The sequence below is a fragment of the Schistocerca cancellata genome, chromosome 6 (assembly GCF_023864275.1).
Source record: "Schistocerca cancellata isolate TAMUIC-IGC-003103 chromosome 6, iqSchCanc2.1, whole genome shotgun sequence".
NCBI lineage: Eukaryota > Metazoa > Arthropoda > Insecta > Orthoptera > Acrididae > Schistocerca > Schistocerca cancellata.
This window is the reverse complement of record NC_064631.1, coordinates 92655357-92667998: the sequence shown is the minus strand read 5'-3', so window position 1 is coordinate 92667998 and position 12642 is coordinate 92655357. Positions and strand designations below refer to the sequence as shown.

General features: G+C 39.5%; 1 protein-coding gene across 11 annotated transcripts in view; it reads left to right on the top strand.

Annotated features, from left to right (window-relative positions):
• Positions 1-12642, top strand: part of LOC126088583 (titin) — a 1213778-nt gene that overhangs the window by 1168886 nt on the left and 32250 nt on the right. For 2 of the 11 annotated variants that reach the window (XR_007519972.1, XM_049906784.1), the window contains exon 19: positions 3360-3432. The exons of 8 other annotated variants lie outside the window; for them this stretch is intronic. Coding sequence is in view for 1 of the 3 variants with exons in the window: in XM_049906784.1 (XP_049762741.1) it covers positions 3360-3404 (45 nt within the window). In the remaining 2 variants the exon portion in view is untranslated. Of the gene's footprint in view, positions 1-3359; positions 3433-12642 lie in introns of those variants that run through there. One more of the 11 variants, XR_007519975.1, reaches the window with a different exon arrangement.

Sequence of the window (12642 nt, the reverse complement as noted above, 5' to 3'; positions counted from 1 at the left end):
CAAAGGTCTGAACAATTGGGGTAGATTCCCAAATGTGTGAGTGGATTGATGACATTTTAAGTACTACATTGTCTTGGATGGTGAGTGTTCATTGGAGACATAGGTATCATTAGGAGAGCCCCATTTAAGTGTAATAGGACCACTCTTTTTTTTTTTTTTTTTTTTTTTTTTTTTTGTGGATAGGGTGAGCAGCAATCTGTGATAGTTTACTGATGATGTTGAAGCATATGTGAAAGTGTTGTCTTTGAGTGATTGTAAGAGTATACACAATGATTTGGATAGAATTTCTATTTGGTGTGATGAGTGGAAACTTACTGTAAATATGGAAAAATGATAGTTAATGGTGAAGAGTAGGAAAAACAATCCCATTGTGTTCAAATATATTGGTATTCTGCTTCACACTGTTATGTCTATTAAATATCTAGGTGTAGGATTGCTAAGTGAATGAAATAGAATGAGCAGATTGGTTGTAGGGAAGGGGAGTGGTCAACTTTGGTTTATTGGGAGAAATATGGCAAGTATAGTTCATATGTAAGGGAGATTGCATACAGAACACTTGTGCAACCCATTCTTGAGTACTGCTTGAGTGTTTTGGATCCCTACCAGGTTGAGTTAAGGGAAGACATCAAATCAGGTCAGAGACATACTGCTAGGTTTGTTACCAGTCAGTGCAGCCTCCACACAAGTATTATGGAAATGCTCCGTGAACTCAAACAGGAATCCCTGGAGGAAAGAAGACTTTTTTCATGAAACATTATTGAGAAAGTCCAGAGAACCAGCATTTGTAACATATTGCAGAATGATGCTACTGCCACCAGTATGCAATTCACATAAGGATTGTGATGACGAGGTTAGAGAAGTTGAGGCGCATACAGAAGCATATGGACCATTGTTTTTCGCTTCCAAATTTGGGCAGGAAAGGGAATGACTGACAGTGGTACAGAGAATCCTTCACCATACATTACATGATGACTTGTGAACTATGTATTTCATCCATGGCACCCTTACCCTATCGAATTCCATCCCATTTGGGTAATTTTTTTCCTTAGAGTGTAAAACTCTCCATTCACATATAAATTAGCTTTATCTGTATATAGTGTGTCTGCGTCCATCTACACACACATTTCACAAAGCATTGTGATGTACATGGTAGAGAAAATGTAGTTTTTGTACAGTTTGTGTTTCACCCATTATGCAAACTTAATATAATGATCTGGATCATCCTTGGTGAGATGCTGTAACATTTGTATTTTCTAAGTCTGCCATTTATGTGTAGTCAAAATTTTCATTATTTGTGTTCTGCTGGCTCCCATTTACTGCAAGATACAGCAAGTACTGCAGTCTGCTTTACTGCACAATGCCAGAACAGCAGTTGTTGCTTCATCTGTAGCCATTTTCGACCATCCAGCATTTGGTGTACCTGCAGCAGATCCAGTTTCACAGAAATTCACGAGATGTTTCACCACTGCATTTTGGATAACAAGTGATACTTCTGGGTCATACTGGTTGGAACCTCTGCAGTAATATGGCTGCTCCTGACTTCTAATGTCAGGATGATCTCAATGCATTTTGTCACTGTTATCCTCTATCAGGGAATGAATAAAGCTGGGCTCAAATGAAAGACCCTATTGTTTTTCTTGTGTAATGCTCTATCTGTTTAATATGTTACATGACCTCTATTCCATATGAAAATTAAGAGTTGCTTTCAAGATGATGGCACTGAAAATGGCAGCTGTGTTGGTAACATAGCCCTGCATGTCTTACTCCTCTCCCATCTCATACGACTTGACTTTGAATTTCTATTTATCCACTTGTTTTTGTTTTAGGAGGGTGATTCCACATGTGTGGACAACCCTGTGTATGTTATGTTGGCAGAGTTGAGAAACTGCAAAATCTGGTCCCAGCTGATAGCATCTCCCTGTTGAAAAGCTTTTTAGAGCCTAAAGAGCTTAACACACCCACATTAAAGATGAATCACTATGTTCCATAGTTTCTTTCCATATTTCATATTGAAGAGTCAGAAGAATGCACACCAGCACACCTCTCCTTGCTGGCTAAATTATCATGAAGATAGTTGGGATTTGACATATCCACCACAGGGTGCATTAGTGAGTTTGTTCACAGAAGTAGGCACATTATCTAATGTGATCTTAGATTGCATCAGAGAACTACTGAAAACTGTTATGAAGTGTCATGGTTAACCCAGACACTGTTCACAGTGGATGTTAAACACAAGCCTCATGGTACTACTGGTGAAAACACAACAGCAAAGTCCTCACACTTGGAGATATTAAGTTTTCTAGTACAAACTGTGTTATACCATGTCTGTAAATCTACATTCTCTTGCTATAAATCTTTTAATCTGACTTTGGTTGATTTAAATAATCATTTGAGATATACTTGTCTTTTCAGTAACCACCTCACAATAAGCAACTCATGATTTATTATTATAGTTTTTTTCATTTCTTGAATGAGCAGTGAAAGGGAATGTTGCACAAAACAGTGTGAAAATATTTTAGTAGACAACTGAGATTGAAATATTGCAGAGACAGGGCAATAAAATGTGCAACAGAAGATGTAAGATTAGAAACTGAGAGTTTGTGAGATAATTATGAATGAAAAAGTGGTTTAATATGTGTGTACATAAAAGAATGAATTAGTTAACAGTTGTCATTGGACCTAATGGAAATGTCAAATTATATCTATTCTAAATTTTACTGTTCTTATATAAGTTTCATAGGATAAAACCATTTTATTTTTCTATGTTTCTAAGATAGTTAAGAAACATTGAGAAAATATATCCATTTTTGTACAAGTTCAGCATGTCTAATTCACTATTCTTTGTCACACAGTAATTGAAACTGCTGGGTGGAACATGAGTAATGGAATGAGGAAAAGACAACCACTCACCACACAGAGGAGGTAGTGCACAAAAGATAGGCACATAAAATTGAACAAAAGTATGCACAGAGAGAAAATAGAGAAATATATTTTCTCAAGACTGCAGCCATGTGCTATGTCAGTCTGCAGCCCCAGGAGAACGTTACCATCTGTTTGGGTGTACACATGCACTCACATGTATGTGTACACACATGCTCTAAGCGAGACAAAAGCTTGAAAGCTGAGCTATATTGTTTAGCTTCTTGATTATGGAGTTCTCTACTGTTCAGTGCCTCTACTTTGTAGTGAGTGGTTCCTTTACTCATTATATCATTGCTATTACATTTGTATACATAATTACAACCCACAGTTCATTGGAAAGTGGGATTATCTTGTAATTCTTCATATCGTTACCATGCACATTACTGATATTAATTAAATTAGAGGGTAATATTTATTTAAAGCTTTCCCTCTTTTAGGATGGTTGTTACACATCTCTACTTGTTTCTGAGACAGCTGTTTAAGTGAATCCATTTTTTATCTGTAAATGCAGTAAGTTAATCATTACTGATATAGTTTTCATTGACCAGCATGTGTAGATTGTAAAATCTTTAAAAAGCATGAAACTTCATGAGGAGATTGTATAAATGTGTCTCTCATGATTGTGTTTGCGTGGACAATTCATACCACTCATACTTTGAATCAGTGTTCCTTTGCTGTGGTCTTGTCAGTTTTGGGTTTGAAAAATAGCAGTTACAGAAAACCTTCAGTTAATGACAGTTAAATGCAGTTCCATCTCTTCCACCATTTAAGAATTTATCAATAGATATTAACTTTTCAAGTCAATAGTTTCTTTCTCATGCTTAGCATTGTGGTGGTAGCTTACATTGCCAAGTGGTACAGGAATGCAGTGTTTTATTAAGACTGCTCTAGCTTAGGAATTTTTTGTTTAAAATTAGCTTACATTTAAAACACACGTCATTACTTAAAATTAACTTTCAGGTAGTATACTTTGAAGCCATCCTCGAAATAAACTGATACATGACAACCTCTTCCTGTGAGTTTCCAGCCGTTTTGTTGTGAGACACCGCCTGAAATTTATACGTGCATCTTCCTTGGTCTTTGCAGTGGATTGATAAACAATAAATTAACTATGCACTGAAATATTCAGTGGCCCTCTAAATATTTTCACATACCAGTTTAACACCTTTTTTCTGTCTATGAGGACAGATTTCTTCCAACTTGCTCTCTTCCCAACAAACAGCTTAATGAAGCATCAGCACAGGTTACTCTACACTTAATTGTAGTGTTGCCCATCATCAACACATGGCAGACCAATACAACATTACCTCTGAGATTTCAACTGTTGAATACGTTGTCAGGATACCACCAGTCCAAACTGATATGGCAAATGAATAGGTACTTATGTTCCTGGATGTCCATTTATGGTATTATTTTAAGAGCTCATTTCATGGTTTCAGAAAGTATAGGCCATATTTTGTTCTTTACAGCCATAGGTAGATAAAATTTTTATTACCATTGTTTTCATTCTCATTTACTTGAGTGTTTCACAATGTCCATATGCCTCACAAGGACTCATTTCAGGGAATACATGACTTACCTGCAGTATATTACTGCAGTGTTCTCAGTGTTTGTCACTCAGTGGTACACAAGTTTTGCAATTTATATCTGTTAAGAGGAGAATGCACTCGAGAAAACAGTAAAATTGCAAGGAGACAGTATGACCGTCTAGAGCTTACCTTCAGGAGATATAATTCCTGTACTGTCAGTAGACATAAGCTATGTTGTCCTTTATCAGGTGGCATCATTTGGATGTCCCAGCCATTGTTAGTGTCTATACCTTGGACCAATGAGTTCTCATTCAAGTAAATCCTCATGAGACTGAGTGCATCCTTTCCCAGGACTCTCGCCTAGAAAATTCTTGGCTGTACTGGGAATCAGACACATTGATTGCTCAGCTACAGAGGCAGACATACATACATATGAAAGTAGAATAAATGTATTCCTGTCTTTGGAAACTGCAAGTTCCTTCCTCCAAGAGGAAAGAGGCATACAATTGGGAAGGAGTGGCAGGTCACTCTGATCCCAGGTTGAGAGGGACCTAGCAATTGCAGGGACAATGGGAAATCAAGATGAAAAAAGGCCAGTTAAAATATAGTACCTTGGTAAGTTCAATGCCAATGTCAGTCCAAAGATGATAGAAGCACGGACTAGGAAATAAAGATGGAGTGAGAGAAAGAGAATGGGAAAATATTGAGTAGTGCAATTCAGATCTAAGAAGAAAGCAGAAAAAGGACTGGGAAAAAACCAAAAAGAATGAAATACAAGGAATAAGATGGAAATAAAAAGTTTAATAAAAGAACCAAAAGAATGAAAAGAGAAAAAAGAAAAAGGAGGAAGCAGGAAAGAATAAGGAAGATAGTAAAAAGTTGAATAAATAAGGGAATAATATCAAATAAAAAGTGTATTAGTGAATGAAAATATGTTATTGGATCAGGATGGGAGGAGGGGTTGTGTGTCAATTGAGCTTAAACTCATGAGGGTGGTGGAGTACAAGTTTATGTTAGAATGTAAGTTCAAATCTCTGGAGTTAAGGAAAAGTAGTGCTGGGTGGTACGATCCAAGTGCCCCATGTGCATAACAGACCACGTCCCTTTAGTCATGTTCAGCATTTGGGTACTGGATTCCTAAGGTGGACTGTTGTTCTTCTTTCATTCATGTACTCAACAATAGAAATTCCCAGAAAGAGCAATACAGAAAATAAGGGAAAGGCAGCTGTTTGCTTATAGCAGATGATGCATGGAGCACAGTAACATATAACAGAAAACAGCATTTGCACTGGCTTCTGAGTACTAGCTCTTTTTCCAGCTGTAGTACACATGTCCATAGCCATGTCAAGATAAGTTATTGATACTATATTACTGAAAGCAGTTACATGAACTGACGGAGGTGAAGAGAAGCTAGGAAAGGACACAAGGAGTTGGTAGTGGGAAAGAGGCAGGTGTTTGGACAGATGACATCACAGTCCCACAACCAGATGAAAAAAGTACATGGGGAACAAAGGGAGAAGGAGAAGGGGGCAAACTGAGGGAGAGGGGAAAAGGACAGGAAGGTGATGATATAGAGGGAGGGAGAAGGGAGAGGGGTTTTAAATGAGGAAGAGACAGGGATAGATAGATTGCCCCCAGAAGAAGGGGGAGGAGGAGAGTGGTAGGAGAAGGCAGTGCATCATCTGGTTCGAGAAGGAGTGATAGAGAGAAGGGAAAAGGCAAGGTGAGGTAGTGGGGAGAGGATAGTGGAGGTTTAGGTCAGGGGGATTGCAAATACACAGGATTTGTTGCAGAGGCAATTCTTGTGTGTGTAGTTCAGAGAATCTTATGCAGAAAGGGAGACTCCAAATGGCCCTCAGGGTGAAACATCAGTTGAAGTCACTTGTGTTGTGGTGTGCCTCACATTTGGTGACAGATGGTCAAGTTGTCAGTTTGCCACAGTTTGTTGGTGGCAATTCATGGTAGTCAACAGTTGATAACTTGTCATGCCCACATAGAATGCTGTACAGTAAATGCAGTATAGCTGATATATAACATGGCTACTTTCACATGTGGCCCTTCTTCCTCTTATTAGGTAGGAAATACCTATGACTGGACTGTGGTAGGAAATGGTGGGTAGGTGTATGCAAAGACCTTGCATCTGGGCCACAAGAGGGAACAATCCATGGGGTGCAAGATACTGACTAGGACTGGACTAGAATGGACAAGGTTTTGTGGTTAAGAGAACACCACTTAGGGGGATGTTGGTAGGAGTTTGGATAGGCTACTCCTCATCTCAGGGTACAATATGAGGTAGTCGAAGTCCTGGTGGTGGATGTAGTTGAGCTTTTCAAGGCCAGGGTGCTACTGGCTGATCAGAGGAGTGCTGATCAGTGGCTGGTTAACAGGTTTACTGTTGTCAGAGGAGCAGATGGCATGGGAGACTTGTTTATGGATGAGCTAAATAGGGTATTGTCTGTCAGTAAAAGTTCTGGTAAGGTTATCGGTATATTTCGACAACTCCTGCTTTCCATTACAGATGCAGCAGCCACAAATAGTGAGGTTGTAAGGAACAGACTTTTTGACCTGGAATTGGTGACAGTGGTCAAAGTAGAGACACTGTTGATGATAGGTGCACTTGATGTGGACAGATGTATTTATGGAGACATGTGAGAGGTGGAAATCAACTTCTAGAATGGTAGCTTGATGATTTGAGAAGGATCAGGTGAAGTGGATTTGGGAATAGGTGATGTGGTTCTAGAGGAAAAATCAAAGATTGTGCTTGCCATGATTTAAGATCATGAAAATGTCATCAGTGAATCTAAATGAGGTAAAAGATTTTAGTTGTTGGCTGAATTGGAAGAATTCCTCCAAGGCTCATAAATAAGTTGGCATGGGATAGTGCAGCATGAGTACCCATGGCAGTGCTGCAGATTTGTTTATAGATTTGGCCTTTGAAAGTGAAGTAATTATCGGCCAGGATGTAGTTGACCAGGAGGGTTAGGAAAGAGGAGATGGGTTTGGTATCATAATGACACTGGGAAAACTAATGTTCCATTGCTGCAAAGCCCTAGGCATGGAGAATGTTACTGTATAAGGTCATCACATCCAATGTGACCAGCTAGGAGTATGGTGGTAATGGGACAGGAATTGTTGAGAGGCAGTGAAGGAAGTGAGCAATGTCTTGAATGTAGGATGTGAGGCTACAGACGTTAGTTTGCAGGTTTTAGACAACCATTAGGGAGACCTGTGGGGCTGAGTTTGTGGAGTAGGTAAACGGTAGGAGTAAGAGGGGTTGGTGCTGTGTGGAGGGAGATGGATTCTGGTGTCAAGTTTTGGAATGGACATAAGGCCGTGAGAAGCTGCTTGAGGCCATGCTGGACTTCTGGTATGGACTCATGGTTGTAAGGTTTGTATGCTGCATTTGCTGTAGAAAGCAGGAGTTGTCAAAATATGCCGTTAAACTTACCATAACCTTTATTAAAAGACAGTATCCTATCCAGCTCATCCATAAACGAGACTCCCATGCCATCTGCTCCTCTGAAAACAGTAAATGTGTTAACCAGACACCAACCAGCAATCCTCTGATCACCCATTATCACCCTGAAAAACTCAATTATACCCCCAACAAGGCTTCAGTTACCCAAAGTCGTGCCCACTATCAATCACCCTGGCCTAAACATCCACTAACCTGTTCCCAGTGCCTCACCTCACCATTCCCTTTTGGAGATTTGTTTGAGGACAAGTTGTGTGGAGTAGTTGCTGGAGAGGGAAGCCTGGTAGAGGTCATTGGTATATTGTTGAGGGAATGAGTGTTGGAAAAGATCCATTAGCCATGGATGCCTAGGCTACAGTGGGGGGGATATGGTGTGTGGAAGAGGTGGCAGATGTCAAAATTGAGGTATTGAGGTATTGTTACTTACTGGTTGGTATTATATGGGCAGAGGTTCGAATGTAAGCTTATTGGGGTGCTTCTGAGTTTGTTAGAAATTATAGCTGTAGTTGTGAGAGGATTAGATGAAGAGACTGTGGAGGAGATTTGATTTTAGACAAAATGTGTGGAGTAGTTGCTGGAGAGGAAAGCATAGTAGAGGTCATTGGTATAGTTATTGAGGAACTAAGTGTTGGAGCAGATCCATTTGCCATGGGTGCCTAGGCTACAGTGAAGGAAATATTTGATGCGTGGAAGATGTGGCAGCTGTCAAAATTGAGGTACTCTTACTTACTGGTTGGTTTTATATGGGCAGAGGTTCAAATGTGAGCTTCAGTGTGGGATGGAGGTCAGTGTGAATGTAGCTTGTCTTAGATTTGGAAAAGGACCAGATGAATTTGAGTTGGGTTAAGGAGGTATGCTGTTACAGGAACTATAAATTTTTTTTTCATTCCCATGATTACAGTCTATAAAAATTATTGACAAATCCCAGATAAGATTTGGAGGGAGAGTGAGGGAGCTGCTTCTGGATGTTGCCGAATGACTCTCTCTTCCATTTTGTTGTTGTGGTCTTCAGTCCTGAGACTGGTTTGATGCAGCTCTCCATGCTACTCTATCCTGTGCAAGCTTCTTCATCTCCCAGTATCTACTGCAACCTACATCCTTCTGAATCTGCTTAGTGTATTCATCTCTTGGTCTCCCTCTACGATTTTTACCCTCCACACTGCCCTCCAATGCTAAATTTGTGATCCCTTGATGCCTCAAAACATGTCCTACCAACCGATCCCTTCTTCTAGTCAAGTTGTGCCACAAACTTCTCTTCTCCCCAATCCTATTCAATACCTCCTCATTAGTTACGTGATCTACCCACCTTATCTTCAGCATTCTTCTGTAGCACCACATTTCGAAAGCTTCTATTCTCTTCTTGTCCAAACTAGTTATCGTCCATGTTTCACTTCCATACATGGCTACACTCCATACAAATACTTTCACAAACGACTTCCTGACACCTAAATCTATATTCGATGTTAACAAATTTCTCTTCTTGAGAAACGCTTTCCTTGCCATTGCCAGTCTACATTTTATATCCTCTCTACTTCGACCATCATCGGTTATTTTACTCCCTAAATAGCAAAACTCCTTTGCTACTTTAAGTGTCTCATTTCCTAATCTAATTCCCTCAGCATCACCAGACTTAATTTGACTACATTCCATTATCCTCGTTTTGCTTTTGTTGATGTTCATCTTATATCCTCCTTTCAAGACACTGTCCATTCCGTTCAACTGCTCTTCCAAGTCCTTTGCTGTCTCTGACAGAATTACAATGTCATCGGCGAACCTCAAAGTTTTTACTTCTTCTCCATGAATTTTAATACCTACTCCGAATTTTTCTTTTGTTTCCTTTACTGCTTGCTCAATATACAGATTGAATAACATCGGGGAGAGGCTACAACCCTGTCTTACTCCTTTCCCAACCACTGCTTCCCTTTCATGCCCCTCGACTCTTATAACTGCCATCTGGTTTCTGTACAAACTGTAAATAGCTTTTCGCTCCCTGTATTTTACCCCTGTCACCTTCAGAATTTGAAAGAGAGTATTCCAGTCAACATTGTCAAAAGCTTTCTCTAAGTCTACAAATGCTAGAAATGTAGGTTAGCTTTTCTTAATCTTTCTTCTAAGATAAGTCGTAAGGTCAGTATTGCCTCACGTGTTCCAACATTTCTACGGAATCCAAACTGATCTTCCCCGAGGTCGGCTTCTACCAGTTTTTCCATTCGTCTGTAAAGAATTCGCGTTAGTATTTTGCAGCTGTGACTTATTAAACTGATAGTTCAGTAATTTTCACATCTGTCAACACCTGCTTTCTTTGGGATTGGAATGATTATATTCTTCTTGAAGTCTGAGGGTATTTCGCCTGTCTCATACATCGTGCTCACCAGATGGTAGAGTTTTTTCATGACTGGCTCTCCCGAGGCCATCAGTAGTTCAAATGGAATGTTGTCTACTCCCGGGGCCTTGTTTTGACTCAGGTCTTTCAGTGCTCTGTCAAACTCTTCACGCAGTATCTTATCTCCCATTTCGTCTTCATCTACATCCTCTTCCATTTCCATAATATTGTCCTCAAGTAAATCGCCCTTATATAAACCCTCTATATACTCCTTCCACCTTTCTGCCTTCCCTTCTTTGCTTAGAACTGGGTTGCCATCTGAGCTCTTGATAGTCATACAAGTGGTTCTGTTCTCTCCAAAGGTCTCTTTAATTTTCCTGTAGGCAGTATCTATCTTACCCCTAGTGAGACAAGCCTCTACATCCTTACATTTATCCTCTAGCCATCCCTGCTTAGCCATTTTGCACTTCCTGTCGATATCATTTTTGAGACGTTTGTATTCCTTTTTGCCTGCTTCATTTACTGCATTTTTATATTTTCTCCTTTCATCAATTAAATTCAATATTTCTTCTGTTACCCAAGGATTTCTATTAGCCCTCATCTTTTTACCTACTTGATCCTCTGCTGCCTTCACTACTTCATCCCTCAGAGCTACCCATTCTTCTTCTACTGTATTTCTTTCCCCCATTCCTGTCAATTGTTCCCTTATGCTCTCCCTGAAACTCTCTACAACCTATGGTTCTTTCAGTTTATCCAGGTCCCATCTCCTTAAATTCCCACCTTTTTGCAGTTTCTTCAGTTTCAATCTGCAGTTCATAACCAATAGATTGTGGTCAGAATCCACATCTGCCCCAGGAAATGTCTTACAATTTAAAACCTGGTTCCTAAATCTCTGTCTTACCATTATATAATCTATCTGATACCTTTTAGTATCTCCAGGATTCTTCCAGGTATACAACCTTCTTTTATGATTCTTGAACCAAGTGTTGGCTATGATTAAGTTATGCTCTGTGCAAAATTCTACAAGGCGGCTTCCTCTTTCATTCCTTCCCCCCAATCCATATTCACCTACTATGTTTCCTTCTCTCCCTGTTCCTACTGACGAATTCCAGTCACCCATGACTATTAAATTTTCGTCTCCCTTCACTACCTGAATAATTTCTTTTATCTCGTCATACATTTCATCTCTTTCTTCATCATCTGCAGAGGTAGTTGGCATATAAACTTGTACTACTGTAGTAGGCATGGGCTTTGTGTCTATCTTGGCCACAACAATGCGTTCACTATGCTGTTTGTAGTAGCTAACCCGCACTCCTATTTTTTTATTCATTATTAAACCTACTCCTGCATTACCCCTATTTGATTTTGTATTTATAATCTTACATTGTATTTATAATCTTCCATTTAGCCCATGAAAATGTTGGTGTAAGACAGAGCCATGCCATCTTGACCCCAAAAGTAACATCACTACATTCCTGGACTTAACTACTAATAAAAGCAGGCTCACCCCTCCTGCACCCTATTTCTATTACTCTATACATTACATTTCTAATTTCTGTTCCTCTTAATCCATCTTTACTTCTCTGTATGCTCCTATTATTATCATCTATGTACTGTAAGTGGCACAGGACTCACCACTGCACTGTCTTTGGTCTTCTGCTCTCTGTTTTCTCCCGGTTCCTCTTTGTCACTACAATTAATAGTGTCCAGAGGTATTTGGCTATTCTAATGCAGAGAAAATTTTTTGCCATAGTTGAACACATTACCCACTAGTATAGCTCATACATTATGTCAGGTCAGTTGGACATGAACATAAACAAATGAGGACTATGGCCGGTAGAGGGGAAAAGACAGTGAGGGGGCAAGCCCTGCCTCTCTCCTTCATAGGGCAGCCAGCCTACACTGGCATTTTGCACTTTGGTAAAAACAGATCTAAAGCATGGTGATACAGAACACTGAAATGTGCTGTACAATGGAAGCTTGAGCTGTTATATTAATTGACACATTCAGTGAAGATATCTAGTGCTTCAGAGTGAATACCAGTTATCAGGAATGATATGAAACTGTAGGTAAACTGAATGTTTTGTAGAAGAGCAATGTAATTAAATACATATAACATTTAAAACATGTTCATATGACATGAAAAAGTTCACAATTTGTATGAAAGTCTGATTCATGAACAGTGGCAGTCCATGCAGGTCGAGGCACAGATGGGGGTTGCAGTTTTTCTGGTTCCAAATGATAGTTTCAGGATTTATATAGCGGGGCTCTGCATTTGAAGAAAGTGTGTATCCTGTAATTTATGTCTCTCATAATTATTATTATGTATAATTTATTGCATACCACCATTACCAATCACAACAACTTGCAACATATAGAATAAAAATTCACTA